Below are 14708 nucleotides of genomic sequence, written 5' to 3'. Positions count from 1 at the left end.
GCGCTGCGGGCACGGGCTCAGGTGCGGGCTGGTGCAGACCTTTTAGGGACCTCATGGCTTACTCCATCAGTGAAGTGAGTTGACTGAGCTGGTGTTGATGCGAAGCCAGCTGGTTTGCTTGAGCGAAGAGTTCCTCCGTCACCCGTGAGAAGATCGCTGGATCGGTAAGTGGCGAAGTCTTCTGTAATGCGGACTCAGGTTGGTTGGGATCCATCAGTGTTTATTTAGAGTAGACAGTGTAAATACAGGCGTGGGTCAATGGCAGGCAAACAGGAATATCACAGGTAGGCTTAATCGTAGTCAGACAGGCAAATAATCAGGGCAGGCAGCAATGATCAATAGTAGAGAAGCAGGCGTAAACTCAGAAAAGGCAGGCGGCAGACAGACGTGAAAGGAGTAATCAGGCAAGGGTCAAAACCCAGATAATCAGTAATACTATAGGTAAACGCTCAGAAATGCAGCCGGAGCAAAACAAGACTTTGCAGTGAATGAACATGTAAACACGGTTTAAGTAGGGTGATAATAATGAGAGTCAGCTGGAGTGTAATCAACCATGTGGGTTTATGGGAAATGTAGTCTCACAGTCAGTACTCGGGTGAAACCGATCTCCGGTGGCCGGTTGAGGAGACGCCTTCACCAGCGTTTGTGACAATGGTTATGACCTATCCATCCCGTTGTGCGTTTGATCACTAGTCCCACGATTTATATCTTAAATCATCTGATGATCAGTATTATTCATAACAGTGTTTTACCAATATTCTGTTTACATCTATTGAATTTTTATATCATCTACAATATTTTCAGATTTTTAGTGCAAATTAGATCTTGTGAAAATTGGCTGGAAATGACTGCAGACTATAGCAGACTGCATCGGTCAATAAATTTTTTGTTGTTGAGTGACAGCTCTTGACCTTTTCAATACGGCAGACATGCCAACAGCTGCTAATGAGGCATCTATGTATGGATACTTATGAAAACAATTCTGTAAGTCGGGGAAAAAAAATCTAAACAAAATGTAAGTGGTGCTTGCCACCATGATGTTTGGGTATTGTGGTTGGTTACCAAGACATTCTAGGGCATTCTAAGTGATTGCTAGGTGGTTGTTAGTGTATTCTGGGAGGTTGTTTACTAGTCTAAGATAAAAAGACCCACCTTCGAGTCTTTATATTATTCCTGTCTCCAAATATGGCTCAGGTCCTTCCTTAAATTTAAGTCTATGGTATTTTGTTATCATTTTATCGCTCACCAGGCAAAAAATCGTCAACCTGATCACTTAGATCAATTCCTCAACAAGCAGCATGATTTGAGCTATCAGTCATGTTCACAGCACAAATGGTGTAGGAAGAGTTAATCGCCAAAGATTAATACATAAAGCTGGTTTCACACTGTATGATTTTGCCCACTATTTTGCCATCCAAGAAAATGTCAGTGATCATAAGATTTCTCTGCTTGTAAGAAAAAATCTACTGTTTTCGATCACTTAGTGACATGCTCACCAATGGCAGATTAATTGCCTTTGTGAAGAATCTTAGCCTCAGGCGAAGTTCTAGCGGTGTCACAAATCTTGTACCGCAGTCATTGGTGACTGCTCCTATGATGGCCTGATGATGTAAAACACCCAGTTAACACTGTCAATCTGGATGATTGTGACCAACGTCTTGGCTACAATGTTTAAAATACAGTTAGCGATGGCTTTTACCCAAGATTTCACTGCGATTTCACAATTGTATAATCTGACAAGCAACAATCATAAAAGACCATAAAAAGCGTACACTTGCACCTTATGGAAATGTGTTTGTTCAAATGAGCAATAATATACAGACATTGCCTAAACAAGCTCCAATAATAACTTCCAGTTACCAATAGCCATCTTTAAATAACGTGTGACTTGACTCAGAATAGAATCTAGACATCATGTTAGGTTGCAGAGGGCCAGTGGCTCGCTCCCCTGACCACAGTCTTGACTACTGACAGACATATAGTCTTGTACCTGGTTTACCTGTGAGTGTTTACACTTGAGTAGAGCAGGATTGCACTCTATACTAATCCTCTCTCTCTCCCATCTCTCAGATTCTTCCTGTAGTTTTCTCATCCCTGGTTGCTTATCACTCAGCATGCATTGTGAACAGACTGTTGATTGATGTCCAGAGCAGAATTGCACAGTTTGGCAGGGCTGATGGTAATTATTTGTACACAATAACATGTTTCAGAGAGATTAAGGCTTCACTTTGAAGTAGCAGGTATTGAATTATGAGTGTTTTTCCTATTTGTTCGAAGAAGTTTTGGTAAAGGTCATGAATTTAAAAATTGTTTCATTAGCACTTGTTAATGAAAAAATGCCTTCAGGCTAATGGGTGAAGAGGAAAGCTAATCTCAAGATCAAATAATGGACTATATCAGAACAAATAAATTATGCAATTGTCTGGTACGAGATGGATTGACCATGTGGGAATTATCAGACGAATACGAAACTGTTTGACGAATAATGCTGGAAATGTTTGTTGACAAGGGCAGACGAATCTAATCAAAACAAATCACTGTGCTGTCCTGTTAATAATGTTTGTGTATCCTAACTTGAGGGTTATGAATAATAACTGTGAGCCATTCTGTCTTCATATTTTGTTTGCTTAATTTGAGATATGAAATGAAAGTGGACACCCATTTGGAAATAAAACTGTCACTTGCTCTCTTTCCTGTCATCTACAAGCCATGTGCGTTGGACGTTTTCTGTAATTCTATACACTTTGTGCGTCATTTCATTCTTCTTTAGGGCACTTGGGTTGTCAAGCGTTGGGACAATAAACAATTGGAAATGTTATTAGGTAATATGCAGCGGTGTAGTGTTCCTCTCTAGCAGCTGATGTCAACAGCTACATGGCATATGTTAAGCCGCTAAAGAGAGAAATAGCAGTGCTACGGAAGTAAAAATAAAACTATCCATTTTCTCCTTAGACAAACAAATTGTTAGCTATAACAACGAAACCATTCGAGACAGACCTACCATGAGCTCTGAGGTTGTTAAGTGTAGATAATTGTTTCTGTAGAAGCGAAAAGTGATTTAAACATCCTGTAAACTGCAACACAAGAGCTCAGCAGCAACTGCCCACTCCCATAAGCTGTTGCGAATTATGTAAATTTGTCTCTCTGCACTCTCAAACAATGTATTACTTAGTACTGTACTATAAAGTTTAATATTTTACAATAAACTTCAAATACATAGTATTTTATACTTAATATAAATTACTTAAGTAATGGCCACACTAATTCATTTTCATCTGAAATCTCCATTTACATTTTTCTAATGCTATCGTTTTTCTAATGCTATCGTTTTGTCATAAAACAAAGCAAAATTTGTGCTTTCAAACTAAAATTTATTAGTGTGGATGTGGCCTTGGTCAATAGTATAGTAAAAGTTTCTGACTGATTCTTCATCATCAGAGATGACATTATGTCGGTCACAATTTTACATCATTCTTCATGGGATGAGCAATTCTTTTCCTCATAAAAGTAGTTAAGAACACAGTCTTATACATTTGTCTTGTTTAATGCCTAAGGAAAAAATGACTAGGACAAATATTTCTGGAACCAATGGCACTTAAAAAGAGAACATTCAATGTTGTGCTCTATTGTCTTTATTTGACGTTGAAAAAACACTTCCTGGATGTACCCCCTCTTTCAATGTTTGCAATTATCATCTTTGCAAAAAGTGAGCAGGCCCTTTAAAATGTTATTCTTAAAGCATAGTCATTCTTGGATGTTGTGTGTTTACAGCTTCTTTACCTGAGCGGAGTTGCTTGATTCTTCCATTGCTGCTGTTAATATCGACAGGCAGGAAGTCTTTGAACCAGGAGATCTCTGGGTCGGGGTTACCACTGGCAGCACAAAGCATTGTGGCTGTGCGTGTTCGTTCCACCACCTTCAGCTGTGGGCCCATGTCTATGGTCGGGAAACCATGAGGGATCTGGTCCTCTGGAAAACACAAGAATAAAGCATGATGATTCTGCGCGCATACACACGCACGACATCGCAGATGATTAAATCACACAAAAATCAATGCATTTTCTGTTGTTTTTTCTAAACCCCAGCTCTAACAAATGCTTGTATGCTGGACCACCCAAGGCTGCCATACTCAAACAGCTGAACATTCGTGACTGTAAAACACAGAGGTGGAGTAGAGCACGCAGTGTGAAATCCACTGCTAATGTAAATACGAGCGGGCCGAGGCATGACTAATCCACCCATGGTGTTTCTGGTCATGGATGTATGAGGATGAGGGGGGTGATTTCCTCCTGGCTACAGCAACACCTCTAAATGGCTGGCTCTGCATGACCTGCAGTTACAGGAGAGTACAGGAAGTCAAATGTAAGGATTACTAAATTAAGAACCAGTAGAACTAAAATGCATTTCTTGTATTTCTCTGATTTGAGGTTCTCCGATTTGAACTACGAATAAATTCTTCGGCATGTTCAGTATAGGTGTTACTTCAGACACTTTTAGCATGTCCAACAGTGTATGTACAGTACAAGCATCGCAGAAGATTAGTCATTTTTTTAACTTTTTATCAAAGTCTCAGAAATTCCCACCACAGAGTAATTTCCTGCACATCTCATATTTCTGTAATGTGTTTTGTAGAATTCTCTGGTGGAAATGATGCTTTCTTGACCACTTATACATTTTTTAGTTAATGAATCAGAATGCACCTTCAGGAAACACTGGACCCTTTTTAAAACTGTATTTTATATAGTTTGATTGTGTAATTTATTAATGAGGAAAATGAGCACAGCACAGTATGTTTGTGATAGGGAAGTCTGCGAATGTGACCTTCCCTCAATGTGCAGTGAGTATTTGTATTTATGTTTGAAATGGGAAATGAGGTTTGGACATCCACCAGGCTCTCGCTGCAACCAGTGGGTAATGCAAATCGACTTTATTAAGATCAGCAGTTGAAGGAAACACAAAAGGAATGAAAGTTCCAAACTTTTCTACATAATACTAATTGAGCCTTTCCAATACACTAGAGCTTATCTTTCAGTTTAAAAGTTTGTTATTGTTTTTCTTTTCAGTTTTTAACCATTGTGAGAGTTTGTTTTCCCTGTTTGTATTGTTTCATGTAATAAAGTCTTTATTTTGCTTCATTCCTGCAATTGGTTACTCATTCCTGACACTTTCCGTGACACATATAATGAGTACTGTATACTGACATACTGTATATGCAACTTTTTGGACCTTAATCTATTGTGAATTATTCATGCTTTAGAGACATTGTCATGCTTTAATTTTCCATGTGTTAAACAGTTTAGGACAATGCATGGTGTGGGTTTTTACAGAAACACTGAAAGATGTTACCCATCATAACATTTTGAATTTATTGTATCAGTTCTTATATTTTTCATCTTCTAAAAACATTGTCAGTCCATTGTTAATATCTTGCAGTATTCTTTTTTTCTCATCATATTTTTTTTCAATATTAGGCCTCAATCATGAAAATTTCATAAATATATGAAACAATTTGGAGTAATTTACACCTAAAATGGAACTTCCCGAAAACTTTCCGCCGTATTCACGAATGCCTCGTATTCCCCAGATCTGTTAGTAAAACTTGTGTATGTTAATGAATTCCAAACATCCATAAATAGAGTGTGTGAGCATGTTCATTCTCAATTATCATAATCCATGCCCATGAAAATGCCACATAAGGAAGGTTTCAGACTAGCTGGTAAATTAGATTAGAAAGATTTAACATATATATGCAAACAGTAATAAAATTATTATTTTTTTTTTATGGAGTGCATTCACATCATAACATTTGATTTAGCAAACAAAGAAAGTGACGAGCTTACAGTCATTGCATGCTTTTGCTGTCTTCAGAGGTTCTTCTGTGAATGTATAAGTCCAAGAGGTCAATAAAACTTGTATGCATGAAGCTTTAGTGTAGAAAAATAATCAGTTCGGAAGTCTACCATCGCCAGCGTCACTGGAGAAACTTCTGTGAAAAAAGCTCGGAGGATCATCAGAGACTCCAGAGACTCGGAGGATCATCAGAGACTCCAGCCACCCGAGTCATGGTCTGTTCTCACTTCTACAATCAGGCAGGCGGTATCGCAGCATCAGGACCCGCACCAGCCGACTACATGACAGCTTCTTCCCCCAAGCAGTCAGACTGTTGAACAATTGATCTCTCACGATCAATAATTTGCACTGCACTTTATTAATCTATAATCTCACACTGGACTGTCAACATATTCTCCTCAATACAACTACTTTATATATATATATATATATATATATATGTATACTCTTTACTTATTGTATTGTATATTGTGTATTCTATATTGTGTGTATTATTTACTGTACATTGTATATCATTATTGTGTTGTGTAAGTATGTGTACATCTGATATGTAAATTGTGTTGTGTAAGTATGTTGTTTACTGTAATTGGTATATGTCTCGTCACTGTCATAACTGCTATGTTGCTCGGACCTACACACTAGAATTTCACCTACTGTTGCATTTGTGTACATGGTAGTGGGACAATAAAGTGATTTGATTTGATTTGATTTGATTTGAAACTTCTCAAGTAAATTAGTAAAAAATTTTACAGCCAGCCATGTTAGAGGGCATTATTTTTTGTGAGAAAATCAATCGAAAACTGAGTCTGTCCATGAACCTTTCACCACATGACAAGATCTACTGGAAAAAATTATACTTTGAAAAATAAATGCAAGCAGCAAAGAAACGTTTCTAAATAAAACTTTTTGTTGTTGTTGTTTTTTTATTATTTATGTTATTTTTAAGGTTAATTTCACTAATTTAATTATATATATTTTTTTCATTACTTATTTAATTTTACTTCAACCAAAACATAGTCATGGAAGTCTGTCTTTAAGCACTATTTAATTTTTGTTCAAACCTATTAACGTATTTAAAATATGAAAACTTTAATGAAAATGTATGTCAGTCTGGCTTTATGAATGATTCACACAAAACTTTGTTCTGCTCGTGTTTCATGAATGAGGCTCATTATGTTGAAATAAAAATTATTCATCATCTTAATGAAGTGTCTTTTTTGTCTTGAGACTAACACTGGTCTTAATTTGGTTCTTTTAAAGAGGACAAGTGTGAACAACGTTTCTTCAGGCAGTTGAGTGTAGGCAAACCATACTTAATTTGGACAAAAAAGGTATCATTATCAGTGCTGTAATTTTTGCCAGCCATGTTCAACATTTGAGCTGCTCTATCTAATGCTGTTTATCATTTAGATTTAAAATCTGAGCAGCAGTAATATACAATGTTCAATGTTTATCATATCAGACTGTTTAAATCATAATTACAATATGATTATTTTTAAACAAACCATGAAGCAACATTCCATTTTGACGGTGAAATATTTAAAATTCGTTTATGGGTTTTCCTTTGCAAACACAATAATATAACGATACTCCTCTGCAGTTAAATTATGGTATCACTGCAGCACTAAAGTTTAACTTTCTCACAGTACGGTTTTATTGCTACACTAATCTGGAGAATTTCTCTGCAAAACAAAAGCAGGAGAAGTTGGGAAAGCCTTCATGAAGAGCTTAGCCTGAGCTCTGCCATGAGAGAATATCCCCAAATGAGCCGAAGTAGTTGAACAATTGATCAACTAGAAGTAGATGTGAGATACACCTTGAGGTTTTGAAGGAATCCTACTTTCCAGGTCACAGCCACAGGGAAAGGAGGGTTTCAGAGGGATAGTATTGTTTTCTATTGTTCTGCATAGCAATGCGATTAAATGGAGACTTTTGCTGAGAAGCAAGTCTCTGTAATGAAAGAGCAACCTGTGAGCAATAAAATCTTACTCTTGGCAGGGCTGTTAAACACAAGATTGCTGGGCCGATTCCCACCAGGAGCAATCCATGATGCATTATCGTTGTGCCCTTGAGCAAGGCAACGTGCTCCAGGAGGATCGTCCCTGTACTGTATAGGAAGTGTAGTGTAAGTGGCTTTGGATAAAATGTTCTGCTTAGTAAATATTTACTACACCTATACTGTCATTCTGTTCATAGTATAATACATAAGGGAAAATCCATGGCTAGGTGTGCGTTAAACAATTTTAATTCATGATGGGGAGGCAAAGAACCACCCGATGCAAAAAATCATAAAAATAATCCATACAAGCATACAAGTGGTTTAATCAATGTCTTCTGAAGCTATCCAATTGGTTTTGGGTAAGAGCAGACCATAACTAATTTTTCACTGTACATCTTGCCATTGCAGTCTCTAGCCATGATCATGATTTCAAGCTTGATTAAACTTCCTAGTGCTTAACCCATGCACAATGCGGTAGATGGCGCTATAGGAAGTGTAATCAAGCTTGAACTCATGATCACCAAGGAGACTGCTGTCAAGATTTATAGTGAAAAATGAATTTGACACTTCAAGTTTACCTGACATAATAGACATAATTTGCTTGATCAGATTTATTTTCATGCTGGAGATACCCAATGATAGTATCACTGTTGCTTCATGCTCTTTCTCAGCACAACACTCTTTGCGTTGTACTATCATTAAATATATTATGTCTTTGACCGTGACACGGCATCATTGATACTTGGCATCACTTTACTCACATAATGAGATGTAGAGATGATGGTTTCTCCAACATGATCATATGTGAAGTCAGCATGATTTTTTCGATAGTTTCACCTTTCCACCTGGTGTGATTGGCAGTGCATTACATCAGCTGCGTGGGAGACTTGGGTTCAAAGCCAGACAGTAACCACGTTTGAATAATCAATGATGAGCATGTTTTGGAGGTTTCACTTTTCCCTCTAACATTATTTTTTACTCCGCTAATGGTTAAGGTAAGGTTTGGTTTTGGGTTGGGGGATACAATTTTTTAATATATGTTTTTCTCTTCATTGTATAACGTCCTGTAAAGCTCAAAACAACTTGCTTCACTACTAGCTTTTGGTAAACTCTCCTGGACATAAATGGAGCTCACATGTGCCCATATGCCCTACAACACTTACCGCTTTGGCCACAGGGGGCAGTGATTTCGAATTTCAATCATTGTATACCAATTTTGACGAAAGAAAATTCGGTCTACTCTTTCCGATTTCACTGTGAGATCAGGCTGGTTTCTCCGGGAGGGAGAAATCAATTTGTGACTGAGGAGAAAAAAAATGCAGCAGTAGCCATTAAAGCTCAGGGCTGACGCTCCATTCCAGTCCAGCTATAAAGACAAAGCAGTTCCATTTATTAGAATGTGTATTGTATGATGATGAAGTTATAGACAGATTAGACCATAAAACTGTGTAGGTAGTTTAATATTTTAAAGTAGGGCCCGGTCATCACAGGCCCCCTTAGACTACGGGCGCCAGTGTGCTTGCCCTGCCCGCACTGCTGGCAGTATCGCCACTGTTTGTAACCTAACATTCAAAATACAATCCCCACATCTCAACATTTAAAATGTAAAAAGTGCAGTGTAGCTGTCTGAATGAGACATTGTCTGATTTACCTCAGTGCTCATGGGAAAATGAATATCCTCGATCACATTTTCACATGTTATGCAACGAAATGGTTAGGCTTCCTTCAGCTCATTTTTGAAAACACATTTTTATTTAGGCATTTCTAACTTGCGTTGAATGACAGGATGACAAAAAGCGTGAGTGTCAAATGCATGACTTCATTTCCATGGTAACCAGATACATTTCAGCGGATTTGCAGAACACTAAAATGAAAGTATAGACAAATCAACTTGCAACGCAATGAAATTGCTTCTCTACTTGTAAATAGTACCAGAGACAATAGCGAGAAGGACAATATTTATTATTTGTAATCCAATATTTGAGGATATTTAAATTTATGAAGGAAAAAAAATCAGTGAGCCTTCTAGCTGAAACCAGGACATGATTAAATTTTTATTAGGACACCGGCACACATTTATATAAGTCCGACATATTTATATTTTGTTTAGTTTCATCACAGTTGGGAAAATAGCAAGCTAGCTAGTATAATTCACATTTATCTTATTTTTAGTGTACCGTCTGGCACTTTGATCTGTTAAGTGTTTTTTTTCCGTGCGGTCCCATGTTGCGACGCAATCTTTTTTCATTTTAGTTCTACGCTGTTTGTGTACTCCATTATATGTTGTTTTAATATTGGTTTCACGCATGCTAAGATATGTAATCATTCCTGTGACTGTACCATACTAAAGGCCCTGTATCCATTTGGTTTGGCACATATACATGTACTGTTGCAGCCCTACTGTACAGTATAGCCAATATTACAACGTATATGTCAAGACAACAAAACTCCGTAATCCCAATATTGGAATATATCCGGTATACATAACTTTAAACAGAAATGTTAGTAAGTGATTTTATGACACTAAATGATGTTAACACAAATAATGTTTATGCCATGGGGCTATACTTTGTGTATTTGAATATGTATGGACCAGCCCAATTCACTATTTTTGTAACCTATGTGTTTTCTATTTTTTAATCAGTAAGGGGGCACAAATGCTGTTGATTAAGCTTAACTTGTTTTGAACCCAGAATATTTCTTTACAAACAAAAGTTAAATGACTATGAATGTTGTCATATGTACAATCAGTCAGTAATTACATTGATTTAATACACAAACATTAAGTGTTCTTGCTTGGTTAACAATTCTCAGTTCATTTCAAGTAGGAAATGAGCCAGGTAATGACTTGCCATTCAGTAAATTGTGATTCATCCTTAACAAATTACATTTATTAATATTAAAAATCGGAATAAACAATTTTATGGCGAGTAAGATAGTTAAGCCTAACCATAGGCTGTTTGCGGTTGCCAAGCACTGTAACAACTTGCCACATTAATATAAGATGTGCGGTTACAGGTGTGAGTTTATATGCATAACGAAAGTGGCTTATTCCAATCAGAGTAAAGAGTCTGTTAGGGGTATAACAGTTTTGACCCGGACCAGATATGGAGAAAGAAGACCAGGAGTCGAGAAGTTCAATTAAAGAATCAAAAATTTACTGAAGTATAGTCTGAAGTGAAATTGGTAGAGCCAGCGGCAAAGTCTCACGAGGAGATCGAAAGCCAACTCGTACCTTACACAAAATCTTACATCAATTATACCATTTGCAAGGACGTACATTCCATTATTTTACTCCTGATTGGCTAAAAGACCATAAAGTCACAACAAATAGACAGCTATGCGGCCTATCAACATTAATCAGTGCACTTGTCGTCCGAGCCCGAGATTTACATCTGAAGTGACCTCGCAGATGGTCGCGGGGCATCTTCGAGTCGGCCTTGTGTGCATCCCTGGGTTCAAAACCTGGGTAGAAAGTCAAACGCACACACAAAACACTGACGAACGACAGTCCTACACTGGGCACAAGAGAGCCAGAGCACCACGTTATCAGGCCATTTAAACCAAAACAGAGAGATAAAATATTCACTCCTCGGGCAGAGGAGAGGGGTAGAAATAACATACATTTCTTCCCTAAAGAAATAATAAGAGAAAATAACACTTCTACTATTCAGGTATTATTACATAGGACTTTAAACCATATAATTAGTCATGGAAAGGTAACAATCAAACACAGAATACATCTGGAACCTATGTTTATCGCATTCTCCCTGCCCCCGAAGAGACTGGAGCCTCACAGATAAGCTTATCCCCAAAAGACCTTCAGCCTACGGGCAGGACAGAGAGAAATTCTCTGGAATGTTCCTAAAAGAGAGTAGTTAGCATTCAACACCCATATGATTCAAAGTATATTTCAGTTATGCATAAGAAAATAGAATTGATTATGTGATCATGCATATTGTTAATTCATCACTTTATTAAAGAAGTTAAGCAACAGAATACAGATAGATATTGATATAAAAGGATATATATATATATATATATATATATATATATATATATATATATATATATATATATATGTATTGATATATCTGAAGAGACAAGGGATTTTGACCCTCACCCTTCAAGTCAGAAATATATCCATTTGCAATCCCTAAATGACAGTTTAGCCCTTAAGAAAGAACCTGGTTTACTGTTCATGTATTTGCACTTGACAAAAGGAATATTCACTGACATACTGTTCATCATCTGTTTTACAGAGTGTAATGTGTTCAGTCTATGTGTTTGATAATGTCCCTGAGGTGCAGAAGTTATCAGGTGAGACAGGGATGGAAACAAACAGACAGAATGTTGTCTTTCATTTTATTTGTCTCCATGCCAGGTTGCACCTGCACCCACTGATTTATTTTCCCCGGAGTTGCCGTGTTAATAAGTTTCCATGAGCGGGCAGAGATGGGTTGACGGTTCGAGCGAAACAGGGTAGGCATGTCGAGAAAGCGTCAATCTCCATGGCTAATTCTGTCCGATTCACAGGTTGTCAGTTTTGCTGCCTTTACAGCATTCAGGGTGGAGAGAGTAATTTCCAAATTTGCAAATTCCACAGAATAATCGTGGCAGCGCTGGGGTCACGTAATTCCCCCAGACTAATTTGTCTGAGGCTAGCCATTACTGTAGAATCCTGTTTTCATCAACTTGCATACTTTTAATTAAATACCTTGGTGTTAAATTACTGTGGGAAAATCTGCAGTATCATGAATTTTGGCGTCATTGCCTTGAGCTCGTCAAAAATGCATTCCTGATGTCAATGTGACTGTTAGCTGTCGTAATTTTATTGGAGAACAAATAAGGGTTATTGGGTTTCAGGGGTTTTCTTCTATTCTTTTGCTTTTTGTCTATTTCTAGAGATGTTTTCTTCAGCTGTGAAATACAACAAAGGGTTTTAAAAAAATTTAAGAGTTGGATTTGAAAAGTCTCTTGAGAGAATGACAATTTATGCCTTTTCTTGTGGAGTTTATGCCATTTATTAAAGTCAAACTCTCGTTTGAAATGCACATTCAAATGCCGGGTTCAGATCTTGATTTTTTTAGTTTTAGAACATTTGGTCAAACATTTTTTGTGCTACAAATTTACATCACTATGGGGCATGACATTTCTGTATTTTGTAGTGCTGTTTGCCAATACAAGTATCTTTGTTGCTGACCATAAATGTAAGACTAACAATGCCTAATTTATCCCACAAAGTTTGTTATGAACACGAATGGTGCCTCGTTGGAGGAGGGGTGAGCTATTACTTTTTAAAGCAATGAGGCACCTTGGAGACCAGAGTATTTTTTGACATCCATCCCTTCTCACAATCACACTTGTAAACTCTCTCTTGAGCTCTGGATTGACAAGTGGCCTCGGAGATCATTTACAGCTGCGAGTGAATACCTTAGACATGAAACAATGCTGGTGCTGTGGACAACACTGGTTGTCAAAGCATTCACAAGGATGGCTGATTTATTCTTAAGCACTTTTTACTGCTACACATAAAAATTAAAAGTTAGATCTCCTTAAGTGCCTAATACAAGCAAAAATTGTCTTTAATGCTGCAGATATATGCCAGCTGTCCAGTAACATTATAAGGAACTGACACATTACATAGTTTAAGTCCAATTGTAAGAGTGATAATCTGACTCTTTTTGTGGCAGGTGCTGAGACAACCTCATTTTGTATATGATGGTGCAAGTGACAAAATTACCAGTGCTGTACTGCATAATTATAGTGATGAATATGTTTTTGTTTTTTTTAAACATAAAATAATGCAAAATACAGTTTTGTGGCTGTAAGAAATGCTTATGGCTTTTAAAATTCTCTTAATTTACCTACCACTGGCAAGTGTGGTAAAAAGTAAATTTTAAAATGATAGTTCCGGCTCTGAATTCTGATTGGATGAATTATATTTAAAGCCATTGTAAAATGCTATTAAATGCACATCTGTGACAGTACATTCTATATTAATGCGGCAAGTTGCCATGTTGAGTGGCAACAGCCTACAGTTAGGCAGAATAACTGTTTACAGCAATTATTTAAAATAAATGACTATAGAGAGTTAATGTCAGATGACGCAAGGTTTAGACGTGTGAATTGTGAGCTCTGCACACTTTGCTAGTTTTTAACAAAATTAATGACATAAACTGGTTGGATTCGATACACTCTGCTCCATAACTGTTCTAGGAGGACAATATGTCAAAGAATTCAAAATCTTCCACCCCTGGAGTCAAGGGTATGAATCCAGGGAGTGCTGAGGGACTCCTGCCAGGTCTCCTAAGCAACAAAATTGGCCTGGTTGCTAGGGAGACTAGAGTAAAATGGGGTAACCTCCTTGTGGTCGCTATAATGTGGTTTAATCTCGGTGGGGTTTAGAGGTTGTCTGGGAGAAGTTGGAGGACATGGAGAACCTTAGCCAGCTGAATAACTTCTGAATCATTGGAATTTCTGAAGCCGAAAAGGGTCAGGATATGGTGAAATTCCTGGACAGGCTCTTTCTTAATCTGCTTGACATAACAGGCCATAAGCCTGAAATCGAGCGAGCTCACAGGGATCCGACACAGAGATCCGTTGAAGGAGATCAATTATGCGCAAATTTCTGAGATCATCCAATAAAGATCTTGTGTTACGCAAGGCCCCCAGACTTTGCGAATTTGACCAGAGAGAAACGTGATCGATTCAAGGAATGCAAGAAACTCTTACATCAATGGAAGGTCACTTTTGCACTGATGTTCCCGACCAAATTGAGAACTGATGCTAAAGATGGCCGCAAAACATTCACATGCTCTTAAACTCAGTTTAGTAAGTTATTTTGTGGTACTCACAT

The 14708-nt window shown here is 37.5% G+C and overlaps 1 protein-coding gene across 4 annotated transcripts in view; it reads right to left on the bottom strand.

Moving 5' to 3' along the window:
• The window catches only part of LOC127653876 (receptor-type tyrosine-protein phosphatase F-like), a 440914-nt gene that overhangs the window by 200467 nt on the left and 225739 nt on the right, over positions 1 to 14708 (bottom strand). For all 4 annotated transcript variants that reach the window (XM_052140683.1, XM_052140684.1, XM_052140685.1 and 1 more), the window contains exon 5: positions 3781 to 3969. In XM_052140683.1, coding sequence (XP_051996643.1) covers positions 3781 to 3969 — 189 coding nt within the window. The remainder of the gene's footprint in view (positions 1 to 3780; positions 3970 to 14708) is intronic.

The sequence above is a fragment of the Xyrauchen texanus genome, chromosome 13 (genome assembly GCF_025860055.1).
Source record: "Xyrauchen texanus isolate HMW12.3.18 chromosome 13, RBS_HiC_50CHRs, whole genome shotgun sequence".
In the NCBI taxonomy this organism is placed as follows: Eukaryota; Metazoa; Chordata; class Actinopteri; order Cypriniformes; family Catostomidae; genus Xyrauchen; species Xyrauchen texanus.
Note: the sequence above shows the minus strand (reverse complement) of the source record. Positions and strands in the feature narration are given on the sequence as shown.